The following is a 26,844-nucleotide window of genomic DNA, read 5'->3' as shown; positions in this document are numbered from 1 at the left end:
TTATTCTGACTGTAACTGAAATTTTGATGACTTTTGTTTTCGCTGATGTCATTAATGTGTCACATTTGGGGGTGGGGGGTGGGGTTAAATCTGAAATAGCTCCATAACAATTGGATACATTGTAAAACACTTCAGTTTCCCTCACCATGATCTCAGAGAACATTGAGCCCTTTTAGTGTGGCCCTGCTATTTCATGTGATAGACTCAAGTGTCATAAAACCAAAAAGAAGATGGACAAAAACCAAAACAACAACAAGAACATAAGAAATGCATGTAGACACAGAAATGATAAAGGAACAAGAGGGAGATTTAAAAAGCAACCATTTGAGTAAATCTTAAATACCAAGATGCTAACTGGGTCCACCCCCCTTCTTCTAACCCGCTTTGATCTGGCTGTTGGATGGCAGCGGTTTGCCCATGTGGATCCCCTCCATTTGTCTAAACTCTTTACTTTCATATTTCTCATAGATCTCAGGCTTCAGCTGGAAACCCTTCATCAAGGAAATAAAAAGTATAGTGGCGCTTCTCTCACGGTGTGACATTAACATCTCTGTTAATGCCAGAAGCACTGTACATGGGCTCGCGACAATAGTTTTTTTGTGCTTGAAGATTCCCTTCACTGTATTTCTCTTGTTCAGAGGCAAAGCCAAGAACCACAACTAGCCAGCCCCTCATGACTGCAGGAACAGATGACCAGTTTATGAGGAACTGAAAGACAATGATGTCTGGCTGTTTCAGGTTATAATGCTCTTGTTATGTCATCCACCCATGTCAGTTTGATCTCCTCTGCATAGCAGAAGTTCTCAACTTTCTTAACTCTCAGTAAATCCTGATGCAGAGGAGATCAAAGGACGACTTTATTCTGCCCTGGCCCAACCCTGGAACAAAACTGGAGGGGTGCTCGAGGGCACACGCCTGGTTGCTCGACTAAAGACTAAAGACACACAACACGAAGAGAGGCAGTAAGGCCCGGGTGAACTAAGTCGAGACCAAAAAGAACAATGGAGGGAGCTAAAAATACAGAAAACTACACAAGGAACTAACTGTCAAAATAAAAGCAGGAACCAAAGCAAAAGAGGGAGCAGGAATAAACTCACAGATAGTAATGACACGCAGAGAATGAGAAAACGCAGGAGGCACGTGAAATAAGAGAACAAGAATGAAGTGTTACAACCAAAAGACTATAACACTCGCTCTGTGGGTCCCCAACATTACTCACCCGGGAGAGATTTCATCATTAGATATTTGGATGCTGCTGCTGGGGCTTGATGCTTTGATTTATGGGTATTCAATTAAGCTGAGATATCCTGGCTGTGAAGGCCTTATGGCTTATGGTTGGCATTGTTTTCATGCTCTTTAGTAACGCCTCATGTCTTTTGGCTGTGGCACTGTGATCATGGGGCAGATCATGTCACAGAGCATGATATTAATGTCACATGCAGGGAAGCATCTGCATGCTACCGCATGTATACCAGTGTTTTCGAAGCACATAACAGAAGGGGGCATGGTGTAGTTTTGTAACATGCCACTGAGTCATTCCTCTACCCGGAGGGCAGACATTTTCACCTTACTCCAACAGGCAGGCTCACGTTCTGTCTCTCTGTCTCTCTCTCTACGCCTTTTTCTATGTGCATGTGTGTGTCCAGACTAGATACTGTCACAGTCATCCTATCACGCCCGCAACTGTGCATCTTAATGCTCTTCTTCTACTGCAGGCAAGTATGTGACATGCAGAAAATTAAGGTGTAAATACATGACTGTGTGTGTGTGGGGGGGGAACCTCCCTACCTTGGGGTTGTTGTATGGGCTTGTTACAGCAACATTCCTCCACTCAGCTGCTTCTGAACAGCACATTCCACAAAGAGAGGGAGGAAGGAAAAAGAAGAGAGTGAGTATAGAATGAGGAAGGACTGGAAATGAAGAGTCAGTGAAAAAAGGAGGGGGGGGGGAGTGTGTATATGTTTGAGAGCTGTAGACGTATCTGTGGAGAAGGAGGGGTAAAGAGAGTGGAGATGCACTGGCAGAGGAAATTGGTAAAGGAAGGGAAAAGGGTCATAAAAATATCATGTGTAACTGATCCTCCCCCCCTCTCTTGTGAAATTTTGACTCCCATCTTCTCTGCATCGAGATCAGAGGTCAGGGTCAGATGCAGTGCAACCAGAGCCAGTGCTGAGAAAAGAGAGAAGGCCACAAGCTCTTTCCTAAAATATTCCTCATCATACAGCCATGAGAGAAGTCATGCACATGCGCGCACACACACAGAGTACAGTAGACCACAGTGCTCTTTGATGTGTGTTTATCTCCTCAGTCTGCTTGACCTATTTCTAATGAACTATGCTGGGAGGAAACAGAATAATCCAGCTACACAATTACATCCTTCTGCGCAGACTCACAAAGAAATCATTATTTATGTACCTTAAAACTGACACAGTATGCTTTTCCTGCTCTCCATCCCACCTGTATTCACACCTTGTGCTTGAGAGGGGCAGCCAATCAGAAGAAACATGGGTTAAAGGAAGTGGTCTTAGAGGGAAACAAGCTGATACATGATAATGAGTAAGAATTTTTTTTATAAAGAAGGACAAAGCTACCGTATGCTACAGTCACATTAGGGAAAGCAGTGGTTGGGTACCAGTTGTGGTAACTTTGTGCAATGAACTTGCAGTCTTATTGTCTTCGAAGTAGTCTTTTCGAAGGCAGGGTCAGGTGCTCTCTTTAAAGAAACCTTGTTGGGTTAAGATGGTGAAAAGCTGGAGTCAGTCTGCAATAATTTATAATTAAATGGGGTCAAGTTGGCAATTACATGCAATCTGTTTGTGATATTACAGCAGTTATCTGTGAAAAACTGGGGAAACTGTTGCCATCTACATACACAGAAATTAACATTGACTACTTACATTCAGAGTCCAGAGAGAACCTAGCAGATTTGTAAGAGAAATTCTTCCACAACCTCTGATGTAGTCGGTGCAGGGCAGCAATTTAACTCCAAAATGCTTTTATATAGGAATATAACCAGAGTACAACCAGTTAGCAACCCGACCAGCTGAGTCAAAGAGGTGCATCGTAGACAAGTTGCACTGAAAAGTGCAAACTGACATAGCTTGACTGCAGCGTGTTAGCAATCTGTCTTCATTTATATAGTTAACCCTCACCAGTGTGTATGAGAGTCTTTTTTTTTTTTTTTTGGCTGAATATCTTTGGGTTCTACTTTCTTAGGCTCTTTAATCCCCCAAAAATGTTCAGAATTCAGTTATTGGATTAGTAGATAATGCATCTCTTAAATACAGTAACAACTATAGATTCCATTCAGGGCACAGCTAAGGGCAAGAAAGTTTGACTCAGCTCAGAAATAAAATTAAACAACGAGAGAGAAAATGTAGGAAAGAGAGAAGGACATGAAACTGGGACAGCAAAGAAAACAGTGAATATTTACTGGGATAACAAGCAAATAAGTTTAAAGACAAGAGGAACAAAAAGCAGTTTGTGTGAGGAAAGGCTTGTTGGCTCTGTGACAGCGTCCCCTCTCCTTCTCCCTCTTACTCTAGCTGAATAGATGGGTTTGTTTGTTGTCAGTGCTAGAACTAAAGGAAAACAAAGTGACTTGATTCCCCTCTGTGTTTATTGGAAGACAGTTCGTCGTGCATAAGTGTCTATTGAGTTCTCGTCCCCAGACAGCTTTATCCTGAATACCAATTTGGTTCCTCTCTTTTTTTCTCCGTTTGTCATTCGCACTTTCTCCTCAGTTTGTCAGTTACATCAAATTTAAATGAACTGGATGTTCAAATTAGAACCTCTTAGCATTATTACATAACACATACATAATACCAATCTTCTGCTATATACCATGTACTTTCAATGCTAATACATTTTCTGCTATAGTACTAATAACTGCTATTACTTTTGCTACCACAATAGTGACAATTTTACACTGTCTGCATGCCTAATTAGAATTAGAAGGCCTTTATTGTCTTTGAAAAAAAAAACTTACAACAAAATTAAGATCAGCATTATCACTGCAAAAGTGAGTATGTGACAAAACACATCACCTAAACACACACACACTCAGTCACACTGGAGAATTAAATATGTGCGTGATACATGATACGTTTCTTTGTCTCTATTTCTGTCACATTTTAATCCAGATTATATATCTGACCCATTAATCTCTTAGCTGTTAGTTGCTTCTTCCTATCTATCTATCTATCTATCTATCTATCTATCTATCTATCTATCTATCTATCTATCTATCTATCTATCTATCTATCTATCTATCTATCTATCTATCTTAGTTTTAGGATTATTTGTTATAGTTATTCTTTCTGATTTTAGACCACGGATAGTTAGATATTGAAGGCCAATAGATTTCATTACAATACATGTATGCAAATGTATGCAAACGTTTACTGATGTCCTCTATTTTTCTAATAATGAATGTGATCACTGATTTAAGAAAGTGACAAATAAAAAAATCATCCAACAATGTTTTTCCACCGATGTGAAGAAACAGAAATGCATGCATATATACACACTCACCTCCACTTTATTAGGTACACCTGTTATAATACAAATATCTAATTAGCCACTCATTTGGCATCAACTTAATGCATGACATAGACATATAGACATAGTCAGGACGACCTGCAAAAGTTCAAACTGTGCATTAGAATTGGGAGGAAGTTTGATTCCAGTGACTCTGAATTGTTGCTGGTGTCACATGAGCTGGTTTGAGTATTTCAGAAACTGATGATCTACTGAGTTTTTTAAATGGGGTTTATGGAGAATGGTCTAAAAGAAAGAAAAATATTCAGTGAGTGGCATTTTCTGAGAGCAGGTTATAGAGAAGGTTATAGTAATTCAAATTACCAGGACAGATCTAGAAAGGTGTATCTGTACATTCTGATAAACAGTTCCCATTAAATTAGTATTTGTTAAGTAGCGCTGACACGCAGAGTGAATTGCAATATATACCTATACTCGTAAAGTGCGAAGTATTACAATACTAAGATAGGATTGAGAAATAATTTGGTTACTAAAGTTTTAGACAAATGAAATTATGTAAAATGTACAGTAGAGTAGGACTATATCGTTCACGAAGATATAAATGTGTTTGTTTTCCCAATTAAATGTAATAATACTGATGACCTATTTAGATATATAATTATCAGACTGTAAGAAAAAACATTTTTTATGTGAAGCAGCATATCATCGAATAAAAACAAATAATTTTTTAAAGTATCGATAAAAATTACAGCAAAACAGTAAAGCCGTTTATTTAAACCTTACGTTTTTGGATCGTAATTTAGCTCACCAATGACGAATAGCGTCAAAACGACAGGCACAGATTCTATCCAATGAGAACACGCTATTGGGTGGAGCGACACCCAGTTTAGCCACTTGGATTTTAATTCCTGGTCAGCGTTAGTCAATCAGATATAAGTATATCCTGGAAGGGGCGGGCCTAATTGTTCCTTGGCTTTACCCAGTCCGGATGTTCCCCAGTAGCGAATAACGAGCAGCAGTGTGTGAATGTGGCAACCGAGGTAGACAGGGAGGGGTACATAAGCTGGCCAGACCCAGGCTCTTGTCTTTTTTCCTTTATTTTTCTTTTCTCGCATAGCCAAGTGTTTACAGTTCGTGCACCGCCGCGGTTGTGAAGTTGTTTACGGGGCAGAAAATCCGGCCGCTGCTGCTTTTCTCTGGGACTAACCGCTGTCGTTGTGAAAACAGTCCAGAAGAAAGAAAGAAGGAAAGGGAGAAACAACATGGGGCGATAATAAAAAAAAAGGTGTTGTGTTGTGAGCGGACGATGACTCTCTGGGAGGACCCGTGAAGCTTATTTATTTTTATTTATTCCCCTCCCTTCCTTCTTCCCTCTTTCCCTGTGTCCGCTTTTGTTTTATTATTTTGTAACATTTCCCCTACCCCCCTGCCAGTTTGGGAGATTTTTTAAAGGAAAAGGCAACAAGAAGATTGAAGAAATGGACCAAGCCGGCATCCTGAGAAAGTTTATCCAGGGGGTGAAGGCCATGAGCGAAGGGAACGATGAGAGGGGAGAGGATAACTTCGGCAGCGACTTTATGGTGGGTCAAAATTAACAGGCGCCTCCACCTAGCCTCTTGTATCCTATATCTGTCTCACATGTACCCTCTTCCCTTTATAACCTCCACCTTTTCCTCCATACTGACCCTTCATATCATACCCAGCCTCCCCCCCGTCTCCTGGTTCTCTGTGTATCCCCCAGGAGGTGAGGCAGGGGTGGCCACACTGCCCTCTTCCTTTTTCCTCCCATTTCCAGGCTTTACATGGCGGCCTAGCATTGTCTCCCATGCCACAGAAATACAGCCGATTCCGGTTTCTTTAAAAAATTTTTAAAAAGGGCAAATGATAAAGACAAGATATATTATTGTCTCTCTAGCTCTTGGTTATTTATTTATTTATTTATTTTAATGACGTTGCTGGAGCAGCTTGTAGGTATATCTTTTATTGTGGCTATATGCTTGATTGAGACAGTGCAGTGATTCATTGTCCTCATAAGCACTAAATATCCACAAACCTAAGCTTGATTGCATGCTTTATTTCCTGTGGTTTTCTCTGTGTTCCAGTAATAAAAAAAATCCTGTCAACTATTTATAAAATGACTTCAATTTTAGTAGAAGTTTTAGCAGGTATCTATTGTGGTCATTGATAAATCTGGCCACTTGCAAACTTTTATTTACATTTCCAGTTTAAGGAAAGCAAATTGCAAAGAGCTCCCCATACACTGGACCCATATATTTAAAAAAAAAAAAAAAAGACCGTTTAAACAAGGGTTGTCAAACCTAAGGCTTGGAGGCCAGGCAAAGACTCCAATCAGACCCTACTACAAAGTTTGGAAGACATGATTGAGGGTATAAATTTTGGACTTTTAACAGTATTTTCAAATGTTTTACAGCTTTATCTTTACTTCTAAAGGCACCCACATGGAGATTCAAGCTACACCAAAGATTTTAAAAATTAAATGTTTGAAAGGTTCCAGTTTTTTGTCTATTATAGAAATGTATGGTTGCTATATTTGATTATTTTTAGGTCATTTATGTGTGCAATGGATACACCTAATTGTAGCATGTAATTTTACAGGTTTTTTTCTTACAATTTAAGAGTCACGCTGACAGACAAAATTATTTTTCTATCATTCAGTTCAAACATGTAGTTAGGTCAAAGTGGGCTGTATCTGGCCCCCAATGTTAAAATGAGTTTGACATCCCTGATTTAAACTAAACCTTACAACAGCATTAGTTTTAATCTGGCAACTTTCTTACATGTGGAGAGGATCTTTTGAGATTAGAGATGCTTGCTGTTGAAGTGATTTTGATTACATATTTTGTGGTGACTGCTGACCCACAGTCCATTAGTTTGCCTTCACTACATAACTGGATGTCACTGTGTTGAAAGTCTGGACTCAAAATAGGACCAAGGCTTGTGAAATGGTTTAAAATGCCACAACAGGAATGTCACTCCTATAAAAACATTTCTGTCGTTGAGTCCACTTTAATTTAGATATGTTTAGAAATGTTCGGTGGAAATTGATTTACTATCTTAATTTACAGCAAGTTTACAGTTTAACAGGTTTAGACTTTCCTTCATGAGCAGCCTTATCATCCAGCCTAGTTTCATGTTAATCATGTTGCAGTTTGATTATGTGGGAATTAAGCTCCTCAGCACCAGAATGGTTAACTTTTTCCCCCACACACAGACTCTCCTCACTTCCCTACTTCATGCAAGCTGCTTGCTGGAGCTTGCAACATTCTTTCTTGGCCCATTTCATAACATTTTGTCCTGGCTATAAAAATGCAACTCTTTGGCACACTTTGGATCGAGGGCTCTCTTTCTCGTTCAGATTAAGTACATAACAGTTTCTATAATAAGCGAATCTGTGTCTAATTTTGTGCTCATGACTTAGCCTTCTGTCTTGTCTTTTGAGTGAGAGTTGCAGAAAACAAGGAGCTGGGAGATGTTCGGCAAAAAAAAAAAATTAGTTCTCAGCTATGTGAGAGGCATTAAGGAAGTGCATGGTGGACGAGAGCTACGGAGCTGGAACTAGTCTGCTTTTGGCTTATTTACAGAAGATTCATTTCACCATGCATGCCCTCTTTAGATGAATTTTTACGCGGTAGACTCAGTACAGTGTCCATATGTTTGTGATTTTATTGCCTGCCCGTTTTCTCTCGCCCTTAAATTCTGTTTCTAGACTCAACTGGTTAAATGCAGGTTCTTCTTTTAGCACCACTATACTTGCCATTCATAGATTACACACGTCCACGCCTTGTCAAACTGCCTACAACAACCACACGTTGTATGGGAAGAGAACAATTTTAAAGCTTTTAAAGCGGAAAGTGTTTCTTCCTGTCAGTTTTTCCAGCAAAACACCCCACCAAGCGTTTTTAGGCTATTAAATGTGGTGTTTTTAAGAAGTTGTAGGACACTACTGACTGCTTGTCAGGCTTTAACTCTTGATTATTTGTGTGATGTCTGTGGTTTCCTTTCAAATGAACTTCATTGGCATGAAATACAATATATTTCCTGTTAGCCTTAGGCTATCGCACATGTCTCTAGACAGTCCCTTGACAATCATGCAGCTCATATAAACTTAATCGCTGGGGCATTCAAGTGCTTCCATTAAATCAATTATCCTTTATCTCGTTAGTCATGGTAATCGGGGTTATTTTTGTACATGCAAAGTTACTGAATGAGGCTTATAAAAATTGGGCTTCAAGCTAAATTTTCTTAACAGCTGGCAGCAGCTTGTGAATGTTGAGATTCAGCTAAATTATTTAGCAAACGCACCAGCTAGCAGTCAAGAAAATTTGTCCTGATTGAGCACATGTGGCTTGTGTGCCAGTGTACAGAGCATTGTTGACGCTCACAAGCCGCAGCAAACATGTAAGTAAGTGTCTTAGCCAGTTGCTGCTAGCCTGTGGCGTTGATTTCAAGTCTTGTGTGAGGCTTTCAATTGCTGGAGTCAAGCTCGCAATACCACAAGCACATGGGGTGTGCTTCACTATGAAGTGAGTCACCAGAACACCCTGACATAACACCCACTTTAACTGCCTATTGTTGTTTATATATAGAATGTGTTTTATTGACATAATTACAGGCTCTAGTGGGCCAAAGAGTCAGAGATTATACGTTTATTTCAGTAGTTGTTTTGCTGTTTGATGCAGTGGGGAAACTTCAGGTTTTTCTTCCACCTGGGACGCTAATTGGAAAGTATCGCGGGGTATCTGGCCATGTTTGACCTTATTAGAAAACTTGACAGTGAGCTGTTTCAGTGGCAGTCATATAGAGGCAGATTACATGGGATGTATGTCTGCATACTTATGAAGTGGAGGATAAAGATGTACATTGAGAATTGAATGTTTGCTCCAAGGACCTACATTATTTATAGATATGACTGAGCTCTTGAAGAGCATTTTATGTCAGCTCTGAAGTGATTCACCTTCCATCTGTCATATATAAACTATTGCAATGGTGAATACCCTACTTTTGGCTTTGTATGATGTGAAAGAAGTAGCACAGAAGCTCCACCTATCTGGTGTTCAAACCATCTGTTTGCTGAGGTAGCCAATCAGAAGACTGTTGGCTTAAAGGGAGAGGAGCCAGGTAATAAGCTGAGACCAAGTATAGGATAAACAAGTTTGGGGTTCTTTTGAGTCATGGAAAGCTACTCTACTAGAGCCCAAGGGAAAAAAAAATATGGAGGTGGAAATGAGCATGATTGGTCCATTTTAAGGTTAAGCAATGTCATCAGTAAAAGGTAGATGCATTTTTACTGTAAACACTCTTGCTTTGTAATGGTGACTTAATCCAAAAAGTACACATGCAAAAAAGGTCAAATATGTGCTGTTATTTGGACCATCTGTGCAGATGCAACAATGGCAATTGTAATTGTTTCAGAAAAAGGGGGGTTATCAGCTGTTTCTCTCAACCCACGACTTTTCAAACCAGCTATTAGTGCTTATGTAAGAGAGCCAGATTTATTTATTTATTTACTTTTTTAATAGCCTGGTCAACCAGACACGAAGGGGAGGAATTAAGATGAACCATCGAGTTTACTTAAAAAAAGAGAAAAAATATTGAAATTCATTTATTTTTAAAGTATTTAAAGTATTTATGTGGGCATAAATTATGATTTAAAGTTTCTCTGTGCAAATTTCTGAAAAGCCTTGTTGTTAAAGTTGACCTGTTCTCATCAATTGCAGCTCAATATTTTTTTCCCTTGGCATCTACTTAAAAAGCTTTGCGTGATTCACAGCTCTAAATTAAAAAAAAAATATATATATATAATATATCATTACAAACCTTTTGTGCCATATAAATGACTAAATATTTTTAAAAGCCACCTGTACCAGCTCACCGGTGCTCTTCAGCTCCACCCTTTTCTACTGAAATTGGCAGTTCTTGTGAGCTCTGTTTGGGAACACAAAGTCGTTTTCCACCTGCTTCTCCTTAGAGTTACGGACCAGACCTGATCTTCAGAGTAACAGAGACTGCAGTTGCCAGCTACAATCAAAGATGGGTGAATGGGTACGTTCAGCCATGGACGCATGTCTCTGGGGAGTCCGGCGATCAGTATCGATCAGCACAATCATCAGGCAGCCTAGCTGGTTAGCAGTGACCATTCAAAATAAGAAAGCAGGGATGTAAAGTGATCATGGAGTGGCATAGTTCTCTCATACAGATTGCAAAATGTAAAATGCCACAATGAGTCTTCAGATTTCTTTGAGCAGGTATTATTATTATTGCGTAGTGTGCCTAAGTAAAGTTTCTGTGTGGGAAGCAGTACTTTGGATTTTCCCAGGAATAAAATTCATTTTAACTACAATGCAGAAAAGGCTTTGAAAGAGAAATGGGGAAAAATCCCTTTAACATGTCTAACTTAATTTCACAACCCATTCACACGCTGATGACATAGACTGTAAATAAAAGATTAAAATAATGTTACCAATTGGTTAGTGAAGTCCCATGACCCATGATGGTGCCTCGTGTTTTAGTCAGTATGACCCAGAACTTGAGATTAAGCCCATAAAGTCATCAGGAAAGTGCTTACAGCTTAGAGGTCAAAAAGCAAGGAAGCATGGACCACTTTCCCATAAACGTCTGTAATTTTGGAAGTATTTTTGAAACCAGCAGATCTCCCTCTGCTGACTATTAAAAAGCAGTTATTATTGCTTTCACTTTTCAGACCTACTACCATCTTCTTTATACAATCTATGTTTGGCAGCACCTATGTTACCCATCACCTTGTACCTTAAAATTAACAAATTATTGCAACGAATATGTTGCATATATGTTAAACATATGGCAAAATGTTTTGGCTGCATAGGCTGGAGAAGATCACAGACCTGCTTTGGCCTTGCTTTAACTCAAGGCTTAATATCACACAATGCTAGCAAGCTGCTCATCTGTTGAACTAAAAGTGAATTGAAGAGCACCTTAATTTAATTTAATTAATTTAATATTTATTTATTTATTTACTTAGTTATTTATTTTACACCATGACCGCCCCCTTGACAAGGTCAATGTTTTAGTATTCACATTTAAAATCAGATCGCTTCTGTTTTGCTGCTATGACTTGATCCTTAGATTGTAATAATCAGTCAGTTACCTGGAAATAGCTGTGTCATAAATAATGCTGTGACTAAAGTTGCATCACTGACTCACAATCTGGCGTGGTGAAATGAGCTCAACTTCTACATGGTAAGCTCTCACTGGCTTCCTGGAGACGATTTAGTTTTTATATGTAACTTCCTGTGGGCAGAGGAAGGATCCTATTTAAAGTAGTGCCTCCACTTTACTTCCTTTTTAATCAGCCAATCAAAAATTCTAATTGAAAGTATTTTTCATTTGGGTTTAAAGGGAAAGGAAGACATTTGAATGGGCTTTGCTGTGAGTAGCTTTTTTTTCCCCAAGCGCATTTACCCATTACGTGACCTCTGTACAGACAACAGTTGCACTTTGACTACACTTGGTGAGAAAGTCTGATTATAGAATATAGAGTTTAGCTCAAGGCAGGTTGATTGTCATAGAAGCTACAGGGGTTTAGCTTGTGACCTCCGTGTTATAGGGCACTGAGCCACCATGCAGCCTGATAAAACATTTAGTGAACAGTTTGATCCAAATGCCTCATGGGGTCATATGCATGGATTTTTGCAGAGCTGTCCTCGGTAACATTGCGTCTCCAAATGCTGTCAGACATCAGTTGTGCAGAATTAAACCAGAGCTTCTTACACTACTGGAAGTCTGTTAGTCTCCTCTCAGTACAAGGAAAAAGTTGAAGTGTGAGTTATGGACTGTGTTGGGGTGATATTATTTCTAAATACACTCTCATAAAAACACATGTACCTGTTTTGGGAACACTGGACTTAATTTTGTAGTCTAGACGGGGTTTAGAAATTGGAGTTCAGCCTCTCTCTGTGTGTGTTTTCTTTCCTGCAAGCAGATTACTCTGAAGGAGCACATCAAAGAAAGTGAAAAAGTGCAGACACACATGCTTCTCTATAGTGCTCATCAGGCCACAGACATTAAACGCTCAGCAAGGAGACGAAAAAAAGGAGATGTGACAATGCGTGTGTGTTTGTGTGGGTTTATGATTGTGTGTGGCAACAATTTCCAGTGTCACCGAGGGGGCTTTCCCTTATGTGAAGTGTGTATATGTCTGTTTGTGTGTGTTCGCATATTAAGTGTAGAATCTGAAAGCCTTTTTTGCTTATGTATAACCCCCACACACAAACACACAAATTCTTCAGCAGGTATTTGCACAGTGTGACTTCTTTTTGAGAGAGAAAGAGAAAACACTGGCCTGATAAGTTATATAAATGTTAACAACAAATGGCCCATCAGTCTTAACAAAGGGGTTACCTCGGTGAAAATGGCAGAAACTCTGTTTCCTTAAGGTGCCATCCTGAGACTGGCAACACTTATTCAGTCTCCACAGACTCTCCTATTAATAAAATATCCAACTGGATCCAATATCCAAGTGGGGTGGATTTTTTTTAAATTAATTTTTTAAAGCTAATCCACCTGGATAATTGTGTTAGGAGTATGGCTATGCTGATTGCCAGGTGTCCTGCTCAGTCTGCAAGACCTCATCCACAACTATTAGACATTAAACATTTCACTAAGTGTGTTTTGTTGAAGCCTTTGGAAGCATTTTTAATGGAGTATCTCATTATTATGGGTTGTTGTGTGGTACAGAACATCCAAGAAATTTGCTTTAGTTTTATTGAGTGAAATTCAGGTATTTTATTAGTCTGTTACGTAGCACTATTTAGTCAATATGCATGTCTCTCTGTTGCACCTGGGTTATGTATGAATACACCAAGCTAACTAGTGTTAGCTGATAAATTAGCACTCCATTTTATCCATTTAAGGTAACATCTGGCTTCTAGAAAGTGATCATTGGTGATTGTGGTGGAAACACTGGCAGGTGACATCACAATGTGTATGTCCATCTTTTATGTCGTCTGTGGCCTTAACCCAAGGTTTAAGACTGGTGTCAATATTTTAAATATTTATATATACATTTTGGGGGTTATTTGCAGCTTTTGTTTGATCAGATGATGTAGAGAAGATGGGAAATCTGGGAGAAAGCCCTGGGGGCAGACATGCAGTAAATGGCTATGGGGCCGAATCAAAGCCAGGCCTCAACTTTATGGCATGTGGGTTGCCTACTCAACCCTGTGTGATAAAATGCTTTTCTTCCTTTTTTAAAAATTTGTTGAATACCAAAATATATTATTTTTCTCCTGGAAAACTTTTGGAAGTGAGGCCATTAACCAGTCTCCTTTTTGTACCAGTCTACTGCCGGTTCAATGTAGAGTCTGCTGGGCTCCATCATGTAGGTACAGATAATTTTAAATGGTCTTTCTACCATTTATAGCAGAAAAGAATGAGTGATACAACTGGTTTATCTTATCAGGTGCTACTTTCCGATGCTGTTGTTTACGACGGCTGTTTAGCAGTGGTTTCTTAAACTTGCGTAAAAGAGCTTCTTTGTTATTTGACATGTGGTCTGTTTTTTGCTTTGATTATATTGTCAAAAGGCATTTTTTTGCCAATGTTGTCTCACCATTGACTGATAACCTGACTTGATTACCTTATAGATATGTCTACACAATCCAGTACACATATTCTCTGCCAAAGCCAAGGCAATTTTCTTTTAATCCACAGAGTGCATGTACACTGTAAATCCCAAGTTTAGAGAACTCAGAAATTAAGGAAGCTGATTATTTTTTTAAGTTTTACAATCTTAATGTTAATACTGAAACAATCATTCATTACAATAAAATTTTATTTATATAGCACATTTAAAAAACCACAGGTATGCCAAAGTGCTTCACAGAATGAGTTAAGAGCAATAATAAATACAAATATAAAGCACAAAATGCAAATAAAATATACTAACAGGCGGGTAACATAACTAACCAATAATACACCAGGCATAGTAGGCACTAGTGAAGTCCACACACAATGCTGAAGGTTAAAACATTACTCTTGCATTAGAAATACAAGTGAGTGATTACTTGGGCTTGAGCATCAGCCATGCAAATTCTCCACCAAGATCGCTAACCCAACTGTCCTGTGTCGCTTATAGTGTTACAGCTGTGCTATTTTAACTTGAATATAAATAAAATGCCACTGGAGCAACTGAGCTGTAAACATAATAATTATAGCACAGCACTGAATGACAGAACATGCATAATATTTTAAGTCCACAACTGGCTACTGCAAATCTACAACTGCACACTGGTGTTTATTTTTAATGAACAAATAGTTGAAAATATTAAATAATTAAAAGTTACAGGTACTTGGAGAGAAATGTCACAAAAATCTCAAATATTTAAGTAATCATTTAACAATATTGTAAAAAAGGTAATTAACACATTTAAATTGATTTGTTTGCACTTTCTTGGTAAGAAGTTTTCAAATGGCTGCTGTAAATTAACTTTTATAAGCCTGTTTGTGCGAATGGGTCAAAGAGGGTTACACAGCAGGGGTCTGCTGCTGTTTTTGTCTGTGTGGCAATCGCCATCAGCCCGCCTTATGTTACTACAACAAGAAACAAGACTTCCCAATTTCTTGTCGTGTCACAAGCCTCCTTCGTTCTCAACCGCCCTTTTTCCGTGGCTTAACCCAAAAAAGAGCCTTTTGCCTCTAAGCTGGGTGTTTCTCAGAAGATGTAACGCAATATTTTTGGTGTGTGTGTGTGTGTGTGTGTGTGTGTGTGTGTAAAAGCTAGCTTACCCACCAACAACCCAGAACATCTTAAATGATCAAGATAAGGGACCAACACAGTGAAATACCCAGGAAATGATGACCTGTGTGTGCAATGTGTGACTAACGTGAAAGGAAATGGGGACGAGTCATATCGTTCATAGCACCTCACCCACATTCGTTTACCTGCACTCACACCTATCCTGCTTCTGCCCTGCTGATGTATAGTGTGTTATGGAAGAAAATAATCCTGCATTTCATTATCGTTATTAATATCATATCCAAAATGTCATCTTAATCCACAGAATCGCACAGCAAAGTGCAGATTTGGTCAGCAGCTTGACCTTTAATATAGAGAGTGAATACAGTATCTGAGCAGGGAGCTGATTAATACGTGCACATAGGCACCAAGCACACACGAAACACACAATGAGCCCCTGTCCCAGATGATTGGGATTATGAGGTCTGTTCACATCTGCTTCCTGCTGTAAGCTTTGATCCAGGGTGGGAAACTACCAACAAGCCGATACCGGTAAATGCAAACCATTTATGCGTGCATGTGGTTGTGTTTGGACTCTACAAATGTACCTGATCTCATTGCTTTTTGGTGTGAATTATTTCATTATCACTTTCCTTCACAATGATGTGGGTTTTTTTTTTTCTTTTAATTTTTTATTATCTAATAATCTTAAGAATTTGGTTAAATTTCAGATTACTTTTAGAGAAACAGAATAGATTAAAGGCAGAGGAGAGGTCATGCTGATAATTAAGTTCACTCTCACTCAGCTTCAGACCCTAATATGGTCATATATGTCAGGCACAAAACTGTGGCTGTGAGCACAAAGCCCCACCCATCTCCTGTTCAAATCTTGTTTGTGAGGGGCAGCCAATAAGAAGAAAGGATGGAGGAGCTAAAAGACCCTGTTCAGGACAGAATATGAGCTGAGGGGGCCATTAAGTGTTCATTTTGAATACACTTAACCAAGAGCTGAAAGTTGTAATTTAACCATTCTGTTCATTCTGTTTTTTCCTTTAATTACATATTTATTGAAGGTTTGTCTCCCAGGGTTTTTTTTGCCATTAAAATGTGCATGAACCAGCTAAACATCTAAACACTTGTTCAGGAAATCTTTCTACATTCAAAAGTTGTCTTTCGACTATTTAATTTTCCACTTCCTTCATTGGGTTGTCCAACTGTATTCCAGTCTCTTTTCCTTCCGCTTCTGCTTTTATTTTGTTTGGTCACTTTTGTTTTGTCTTTTGACATCACAAAGCCACTAACACGGTGACTCATTAAATTGGAGGAAGAAGTGTGAGTAGGTTTTGGTGCATGTCTGTCTACAATGATCTCTGTACTGTACATGCATGGGTGGCATTCGCGGTCCCAAAGGAAGTGGGCACTCAGGAGTAATGGTGGTTTTAAATGTGTGCTCAGTTCAGCACAGGTGCTTCCCGCAGTCCATTTCAATCATTTTAACTGCATGTACAAGTTAGAATCGCATATATGGTTACAAAATATTTACTTGAGATTCCTTTAACATTACATGATGCTTGTGCATCGTCATGATGGACCTTTGCAAAAGCACGGTATACCCCACTTATTCAGTCAGATACATTAGAACTGAAAATGAAAGTGTGACAGGAAAAAAGGAAGGCCCAATGGCAACTGAAAAAAATCATTCTGCTTTGTGTCACTAAAAGTCACTCTTGTCGCACCACTGTTTTTCATTGTGTGATTGTTTATGCACTGATTCTGTCAGTGCTCCACTGACCTATATTGGCCAGTTGCCTTCAAGTGTAAATGAGTGCACTGTGCATATGAGCGCGTATGTTGAACTTGGTTTCTCATGCTAAGTTGTTTGACGTTATCTTTGTTGAGATCTTTGACATTGAGGTCCGAACCCCTGACTCATTCCAGTGCTCAGGGTGTGGTTTGATGTTATTTCCTCTGTTAATGAGCATGATTTATAAGCTCTGTTTAACTATACAACTAATAGCAGGGACCTGACATGCTCACTTATTCTCTGAAAGCTGAGTTTTTATTACTTTGACTGCAAAACATCCACAGAAATTCAGTTACAGTGGTCCCTTGTTTATCGCGAGAGTTGCGTTCTAAAACTAACCCACGATACAGTGGGGCAAAAAAGTATTTAGTCAGCCACCGATTGTGCAAGTTCCCCCACTTAAAATGATGACAGAGGTCAGTAATTTGCACCAGAGGTACACTTCAACTGTGAGAGACAGAATGTGAAAAAAAAATCCATGAAACCACATGGTAGGATTTGTAAAGAATTTATTGGTAAATCAGGGTGGAAAATAAGTATTTGGTCAATAACAAAAATACAACTCAATACTTTGTAACATAACCTTTGTTGGCAATAACAGAGGTCAAACATTTACTATAGGTCTTTACCAGGTTTGCACACAGTAGCTGGTATTTTGGCCCATTCCTCCATGCAGATCTTCTCGAGAGCAGTGATGTTTTGGGGCTGTCGCCGAGCAACACGGACTTTCAACTCCCGCCACAGATTTTCTATGGGGTTGAGGTCTGGAGACTGGCTAGGCCACTCCAGGACTTTCAAATGCTTCTTACGGAGCCACTCCTTTGTTGCCCGGGCGGTGTGTTTTGGATCATTGTCATGTTGGAAGACCCAGCCTCGTTTCATCTTCAAAGTTCTCACTGATGGAAGGAGGTTTTGGCTCAAAATCTCACGATACATGGCCCCATTCATTCTGTCCTTAACACGGATCAGTCGTCCTGTCCCCTTGGCAGAAAAACAGCCCCATAGCATGATGTTTCCACCCCCATGCTTCACAGTAGGTATGGTGTTCTTGGGATGCAACTCAGTATTCTTCTTCCTCCAAACACGACGAGTTGAGTTTATACCAAAAAGTTCTACTTTGGTTTCATCTGACCACATGACATTCTCCCAATCCTCTGCTGTATCATCCATGTGCTCTCTGGCAAACTTCAGACGGGCCTGGACACGCACTGGCTTCAGCAGCGGAACACGTCTGGCACTGCGGGATTTGATTCCCTGCCGTTGTAGTGTGTTACTGATGGTGACCTTTGTTACTTTGGTCCCAGCTCTCTGCAGGTCATTCACCAGGTCCCCCCGTGTGGTTCTGGGATCTTTGCTCACCGTTCTCGTGATCATTTTGACCCCACGGGATGAGATCTTGCGTGGAGCCCCAGATCGAGGGAGATTATCAGTGGTCTTGTATGTCTTCCATTTTCTGATGATTGCTCCCACAGTTGATTTTTTCACACCAAGCTGCTTGCCTATTGTAGATTCACTCTTCCCAGTCTGGTGCAGGTCTACAATACTTTTCCTGGTGTCCTTCGAAAGCTCTTTGGTCTTGGCCATGGCGGAGTTTGGAGTCTGACTGTTTGAGGCTGTGGACAGATGTCTTTTATACAGATGATGAGTTCAAACAGGTGCCATTCATACAGGTAACGAGTGGGGGACAGAAAAGCTTCTTACAGAAGACGTTACAGGTCTGTGAGAGCCAGAGATTTTCCTTGTTTGAGGTGACCAAATACTTATTTTCCACCCTAATTTACAAATAAATTCTTTACAAATCCTACCATGTGGATTCATGGATTTTTTTTTTTCACATTCTGTCTCTCACAGTTGAAGTGTACCTCTGGTGCAAATTACTGACCTCTGTCATCATTTTAAGTGGGGGAACTTGCACAATCGGTGGCTGACTAAATACTTTTTTGCCCCACTGTATGTGAAATCCGCAAAGTAGCCAACTTTATTTTTTACAATTATTATAGATGTTTTAAGACTGTAAAGCCCCTCACTACACACTTTATATGCTTTTCTCAGACAGGCATGAACATTTTCACACTTTTCTCTCTTGTATAATCAAACCAAAGGCACCCGCAGGTGCCTTCTGACTGTGCAAAACGGTTCATTGACATTGTTGTGTTTGTTGGGGAGAAAACTTACAAACATACAGTACAGCACTTCAGAGTCACACTGCGATCAAAGATTTATGTAAATTTGACAAGCCTAACGCATTCTGTACTGTACAGGAGACACGGAACAAGATTGATTGATTGATAATGGTCTAAAAAAAAATTGTGTAAACCCCCACGAAAGGTGAACCGCGTTATAGCGAGGGACCACTGTATTTAGTTTTAAGTAGCAGCTGAATAGTTAGGTGATGTGGTTTTTGCTGCCATTCCCCATTATTAATATGGGAAATGGTGACAACTAGTATTTTGGCTTTTGAAATGTTGTTTTAATCTACTTATTTTCCTCTGTGAATTGCCTAGAGCAGGGGTCAGCAACCTTTAACACCCAAAGAGCCATTTGGACCCAGTTTCCACGCAAAAGAAAACACTGGAGCCACAAATACTTTTTGACATCTAAAATGAAGATAACACTGTATATATTGTTTTTTTTTACCTTTATGCTTTGTGTGAACAACTAAGGTGTGTTGCTTATGAAATCCATGAAGTGCTACAGAGAAAATTAAATTTTATTTATGTAATTAACACATTTTGAACTCTTTAAGAAATATAACAAAAGGAAAGACACCCAGCAGAACTAAAATGATCCATGTAGCAAACAAAAACTGTTGTGAGCCGTTGTGGTACACTGGCTTCCGCGAGTGTGGCGCTTATTTTGAGCGATGAAAAAATAATAGAATATAATTTTTTTTTTTCAAGTTAAAAAAGAACTAACATAAGTAAAATACACTTCAGCTAAATACTTCTAATTTATTTTCCCAAACCACGCGGAGCCGCACTATAAGGACTAAAGAGCCGCATGCGGCTCCGGAGTCGCAGGTTGCCGACCCCTGGCCTAGAGTATAAAATGTTAAAAAATACCAATAGATAGTTTCTGAGATAAAGGTGGTGGTTGAATAAGCCTATTTGAGCTTTTTAAAACAAAAGCTGTATATTGTCAATTTTAAGACGATGAAACCAGGGAATAATAGATGTTTTTGCCTTTGAAATGAAGAAATTGTTATATCTGATCAACCACACAGTTAATAATTTAATTGTTGCAGTTTTGAAATGAGCTCATCTCATAGTAGCATAACAAACAGAAATTGGTTCTGGGTCTGAAAAGTGAAACCAGCACTGAAGTCATCCTTTTAATGGTGACTCCTGTGCTTGGAAAAAGACTGCTGATTACTTGATGCGCTCATTCACTAATTTCAAGTAATGCTGAATACAACATAATGGCCACTGTGTAAATTATAGTCACTCAAGGAATAAGGGGGGCTGTCCAGAGTATGCTTGTTGGCTAATGACTTGTCAGTCACAAATCTTTAGACAGTGAGCTTGCAGCTTCTCAGCCATTCATCTGGTTTGAAAATGGCAACGGCAAAAATACTTATCTTGACAAGGTTTGTTTTAAAAAAAAAAAAAATCAAAAAAAAATCAATACTCTTATACTAATCAATACTAACAAATTAATAAAGGATTAGACACTCATTTGTAACTGTGTCAACAGTGCCGTCTTTGCCTCCCACAGTAGATGCACAACACATAGTAGCACTGCAGATAGGCAGCCACTCCCCTCACTTCCAGCTGAAGTTGTCATTTTCAACACTAAACATCTCAATGTGAGATATTTTGAGAAGCCAGCAAAGGTCTTATCTCAACAACAGTGAAATAAACGTTAACCAGCCATTTAACAGTTAACAGCAACCTGATAGCCACATTAGCCTTTTTGTTAAGTTGTCATTAAGGTAGCAGCTAGCAGCTGTGGCTAATAATGATTGATAATGTTCATGTTGGACATGAGTAGCAAACATTATAATTACTGCTGCTTTTTTATTAATGTAGTGTTAACAGAATAATGGGCACTTCAAGTCCTTGAAACGAGGAACCAAAGCTATGTAAAGCGCGTGTTCTCAACAATATTAATAGGTCGCAGGTTGTTGCAATCCACTTGGCACTGTGTCAGTCAATATGTCCGAGGTAGACTTACTGATGCTCCGTGAGTGGCTGGTTGCAAGCTGGGTGACGCGTTAGCCAAAGTGCTAGCAGCATCCCCGGCTAACCTATACATCGTGTCAATGTGATATTTTAAGCTGGAAGTGCTTCGCTGAAAAGAAAATTCCTTCCTGCACAATGCGCATAATACTTTGTCGGTCAACTGTTCCGTCTTGTTATTTTTTTTTTTAATGCTCAAATTTCCCATAGAGAGGGCAGGGCTCTAGACTAACTTTTTGCCATGGGCGTACCGGTACGGCACAAAAGTTAGGCGTACACAAATTTTATAATAATTTATATAATATAATGTGTTTTTCTGGATACACTGTGCTTTTTCAGCATTCAAAGATTGATGACACCGTGTCAGAGCACTGGCTATGAATTTCAGAAGGATCAGGCCTTAACTTAACAGAAAAGTTAGCAATAGTTCTTTTCCTATTACAGCTACATCCACTTCTGTCGTGCCTAGGCTGCTCACTAGGGCTGGGTATCATCACTGATTTCTATAATCCATTCGATTCTGGTTTTCAAAGTCCCGGAGACGGAGACGGGCCAGAATGGACGGAGACGGAGATTGGAGACGGAAAACTGTTCTTGAAGTACAGAGAGAGAGAGAGAGAGCTAGCTGTGCATGAAGTGTGATTTTAATAGTCGTGGAAGCAAAACAGCAAAATTCATGACGACATTGATCAAATGTGAAGCGCAGTTTGCTGCTTCTTTTGCTGCTGGCTCGGTGGATTTTGGTTGGAGAGAGACAAAACCTGCAGCTCAGAATCAGCGCAAAAAGACGTAATCACAGCGTGGACCGGACGCATCAGGATCGCTAAGCTCCGACAGCGTGTCCGTCTACGGGCCGTCGGTTGAGAAAGCCGAGAAAGACAAAGCTGATTCTGATGCGTCGGTCCTCTGTGTTTACGTCTTTGTGTGGAATCCGTGTACCTGCTCTCATTTGCTGTTTGGTTGTTGTTGAAATGGTTTTGTGAGCTTTAATCTGAGAATCTGGCGTTTCTGGCAAAACACAGTTATGTTTAAAAGTCGATTCAGGATTTAATGAATTGATATCGCTTTATTCAAGCTACTCACCTCCCACTTCCACCTGCACTTTCAATTGGACCAAGGCCAATCAGAGAGGTCCCACCCCTGACTATCTCAGATTGGTTTAGTCCACGATAGGGGCATAATGTGTGTCTGTTGTTGACCACAGGGAATGTTGCAGATTTTTTTTTTTTTTTTTTTTTTTTTTTTTTTTTGCTACCCGAACAGTTGGTCGCACAGGTGCAACCAAATATTTTTTTTTTTTTTTTTTAGTCGCACCACTGAAAAATTTGGTCGCACTCTAGAGCCCTGGAGGGCCAATCTGGTTTATCCTCCTTCAAATTGAGTTGATTGGTTCAGCTGCCCGTCACTACTAGATCAACTGCCCATTTGCGCATGTGGAAAGGTAACTCTACTTGGACAAACTGCCCGAAATGCGTTGACAGAAACATTTCAGGAATTTTGAGTCATTCTGCACCCAAGATGCGCCAATACCGTGAAAAGTTTTTTGTATCGAGTTAATCGTGATGACGGCTTAATCCGCGTTAAAGTGTTAATTTTGACAGCACTATTATTAACATGAAAAAAAGTTGGGGCAAAACTCACAAAGTGTTTTCTATTCATTTTTTTTTTTTTATTCAAAGAAAAACTTGAATATAAAAGCTTGTATATAAAACATCAACATGCTGTTTTATATTAGGGGTTGGCTTTTAGCTTCGGCTAAAGCCATTAGCTTAGTAATGATCTTCTTGGTAAGAAAGTCAGTGAGACGGAGACGGTATATTTTCACAAAATGTCAAGCTGTTCCTTTAATATTTCTGCGGTTGTTGCTTTGTCTTAGCCACATCTTTCTTTATAACTGAATATGACTTTGCACTTGTGCAGCCTTTTACTGATCGGGGACATTAATGCCACAGTGAAAGAAAGGCAGAGCACACAGATCAGGCTGATTGAATTGTCTGAGTGAGGGAAGCACAGCAACAAACTCACACAGACCCTTTTAGTCTCCATGCTGTAGCAGTGCATCTTTTCCCTGCATGCTCGCAACGCGGGAGATGGATTTTTCTGAGAACATTGTGAGGAGTGACCTATTTTGGCGTGTGTGTATGTGTGTTTGCATGGAAGGTGACCGTCAGTGCTGCCTCTCTGCCAGTAGCGCTCAATAACCGCATTTCCTGGCCACACACATTCAAAAACCTTCTCCCCTTTGCTGTAGCAGGAAGAGCTTATTTTCTGCCAATCAGCTGAAGAAGAGTTGAAGAAACAGAATGTGCTTGCCTCTATGTATGTGTGTGAATTATTCAGTGTACCAGGGAAGTACATTGATGCTGACTTGTTCAGCCAGGAAACAGAAAGTAGGTTAGATCCACTAACAACTACATCTAAAGCACTCTTTCCGTCTCCATCATGATCTCTGTTGGCATTTTTTTTAAAAACATCATTTTCTTAATATTTATACTTCCTCAGTCTGCTTCTCATCCCAGTAACTGCCCTGGCATCTTTAAGCCATTTAGGCCAAGTCATTGTGAAGAAATGTGTCTCTGAGCACATGTGATTCAGTCACACCCTCAAGAGGGTCTGTGAAGTCAGCCCTGGGCTGCTGGGGGCACCGCCCTGCGTGTGCATGGCAGTGGAAGTCAAGCGTTCACAGGAAATTGGCCAGCTCATTCACACTGTTTAACTTCTCAGACTGATGGGAAATAAGAAAGTGATAGAAACGGACATTACCGGTAACAGAAGGTAGAAACAGAGTACGTAAGGAAACTGAGCAACGGGAGACATGTGAATGCTGGGAAAACTAGAAAAATAATGAGTAGTATGGTAACAATGATAAATGTGCAAAAAAAGAAAAAAAAACATTTATTGCTCTGAAGTTTATTTTATTGCACCAAAAGAACATGATAAAATGGAGGAAATTGGAGCCCTGTAGATATTGGAGCAATTCGACAGTTGTCTTCAAATAAATGCTAATGAGCTTTTGTTAGGTAAGGTTTCAAGATACATCCATTTGCAGTCAGAGCCACAACCATCCAGTGGTTTCAATGTGGTCTTGCCTAGAAATTGTTCATATTACTCACATGTATTCTGCCTGTGGTTTTCTTTCCTGTATAAGTGGTTTGGGGGGGATAATTTATTTTTTGGTGGTTAGGGCCATAAGTGTGTGGACACTGATGCAATTTTTGCCTCTGTACACCACCACAGTAAATTTAAAATGAAACAATAAACATGTGATTAGAGTGCAAACTAATAACTTCGATTCAAGAGGTGCAATTACTGTTTAATTACTTTGAAATGCAGCTGAATTGCCCCATTTGCAGTGCTCTTTTCTCATGTGACTGATCTACATCATTTCTTAACAGATGTGCTTCATCCCCAGTTAGTTTAACAAACAACAATGTGGCACTTCAAGGCCAGAGGTGCTTTTCTAACTGTAAACCAAAGTACATCAGATGTTCTGTTGTTGGCTGCAAGAGGAAACACACGTTTCCATGCATCTCGAGCTTTTGAGAAGTCTACTACTGTTATTTTTCATGGCAATCCCACTAAAGTAGATTGCTATAAAATTACTGTTCTTCGAACATCTGCAGGTGAAGGTTTTGCTAGCTGGCACCTCTTGGTGAGTGGCGCCTAAACAATCAGAGCACGTAAATGTCATAGTAGGTGATCAATTTATTTTAATTTTTTTTTTTTTTTAAGAAAAAGGCAGAAGCTAAAACAGAAATGTATTGAAAGCATTACGTGATTTTAAAATTTCAACTTTGTACACGAGAATGATGTGATGACTTTAAGGGTGTGAAAACCACAGGACCTGTCACGAGTTTTTCCGAGAACACAGCAGTTTCCTGTGGTGTTGGGTACCTGTGTTTTTCATTGTGCTGACATCTTTCCTGAGGGTAGAAGAGTTATAGGCAGTTGTATTTCTTGGTTTAAAATTGCCACCAGTCATTGTTGTGATCAGCTGGGATGAAATCAGTACAGAACTGCTGAAACTCTTAAGTTTGCATGAAGTTTATTTAACAGCTGATTCATTTTAAGGGATATATCAAATAGCGCTGAATCCTGGTTCTCATTTCTTTAAATGTGGTAGTAAATGGATTATTCTCTGTTGAATTTATATTTATTACTGTTACAATAAATCAAAATTCTCTTTATTTATTTTTTCCTGCTTAATTTCTCCCACCCAGAGGTGCTCTTTGGCAGAAACGATACATCCACCGTCTGCTAGATAACAAACAAGACTTGAATAGAGGAGTGCACTTGAATCCCAATAGAAACAGGGATATTTACTTTTCTTCGCCCCCACCTTCTCCATTCAGAACAGACGCTAGTATGAAGCGACGGAGTACAACGGGAGCTTGTGAATAAACGTCGGACACAACAATAAAAGAACCCATTAGCTTAGTTATCATGAGCCTCTTGAAAGCCTCGACTCTCTCCTTGTCCTTTGCTTCCCCTTTCTCCCCCCATCTTTTCCTGCTGCCTCCGCTTTCTTTTTATATTTGACCTCAGATCACTTTTTCTCCTTTATCTGAAATACGCAAGCTCTGATCTCCTCTTTTTTTCACTCGAATTTTCTTACACTTCACTTCTCTTGTTAGTTTGTTTTATAAACGTCACACTCTTCAATTCTTCAGACATTGAAATTATTTGTGAGAGGACACACATGCTTTGGTGTATCTCTGTGTTTTATGTAAGAATAATTGGAAATAAAATTTAGGACAAGTAAAGGTAAAGCAGTATTTTTTTTGTTAATCTGTAATGATACTGAGTGATAAATGACAGTGAAAGAAACATGCTTAGTTTGAACGACAAAAGAAATATGTAAACGGTGCAAACACATATCTCTCACAGTAAACATAAATCATGGAGAGTTATGGCTGTTTTGAAATTTCCTAAACTGCCACATCTGTAGTTTATGTGTAAAAGAAACAAAAAGCTCAAGAGTTGTTTTGTTTTTGTTTTTTTTCAGCTTACTCCGTTTTCTGAGCTTAAATATTTTGCACAAATTGCCTTTTGATTGAAATTGATTGAAACAATAATCATATGATTTTATGAGTGTCTCACATCATTGGTGGAAGAAGTTTGGCTCACGCTTTTTTACTGTGTTGTAGTTCATTGAGGTTTACAGCCATTTATTTATGCACAGCTCTCTTAAGGTCCCACCACAGCATTTCAGTCAGTTTGAAGTCTTGACTTTGACTGGACCATTGAAACATCCTGATTCTTTTCTTCGTCAGCCGTTCTGTTGTAGATTTGTTGATGTGCTTGAGAACGTTGTCCTGTGGCATGATACAATCTTGATTTAAGCTTTAGCTTTTGAACTGGTGTTCTCAGTCTAGACTCTAGAATAGTTTACAGAGGAGTTCACGGTCGACAGTGTGACTGCGAGGTGCGCACGTCCTGTGGCTGGAAAAATAAGCCCAAATCATCTCCCCTCCACCGCCGTGCTCTATAGTTGGTATGAGTTGTTTGTGCAGATATGCTGTTTGGTTTTTACCAAACATGGTGCTGCGCAGTATGACCAAACATCTCCACTTTGGTCTGGTCTGTAAAAGGTCATTGTTCCAGGAGTCTTGTGGTTTGTTCAGATGCAA

At 39.5% G+C, this 26,844-nt stretch overlaps 1 protein-coding gene across 6 annotated transcripts in view; it reads left to right on the top strand.

The window, feature by feature from the left end:
• The first annotated feature begins 5,462 nt into the window (after positions 1-5,462).
• Positions 5,463-26,844, top strand: part of LOC309692021 (tyrosine-protein phosphatase non-receptor type 12-like) — a 55,277-nt gene continuing 33,895 nt past the window's right edge. For 5 of the 6 annotated variants that reach the window (XM_082510142.1, XM_082510143.1, XM_082510141.1 and 2 more), the window contains exon 1: positions 5,463-6,080. In XM_082510142.1, coding sequence (XP_082366268.1) covers positions 5,979-6,080 — 102 coding nt within the window. In that variant the 5' untranslated portion in view covers positions 5,463-5,978. The remainder of the gene's footprint in view (positions 6,081-26,844) is intronic. The other variant, XM_082510139.1, reaches the window with a different exon arrangement.

Source organism: Aulonocara stuartgranti (assembly GCF_965226115.1).
Source record: "Aulonocara stuartgranti genome assembly, chromosome: 17".
NCBI lineage: Eukaryota > Metazoa > Chordata > Actinopteri > Cichliformes > Cichlidae > Aulonocara > Aulonocara stuartgranti.
Note: the sequence above shows the minus strand (reverse complement) of the source record. Positions and strands in the feature narration are given on the sequence as shown.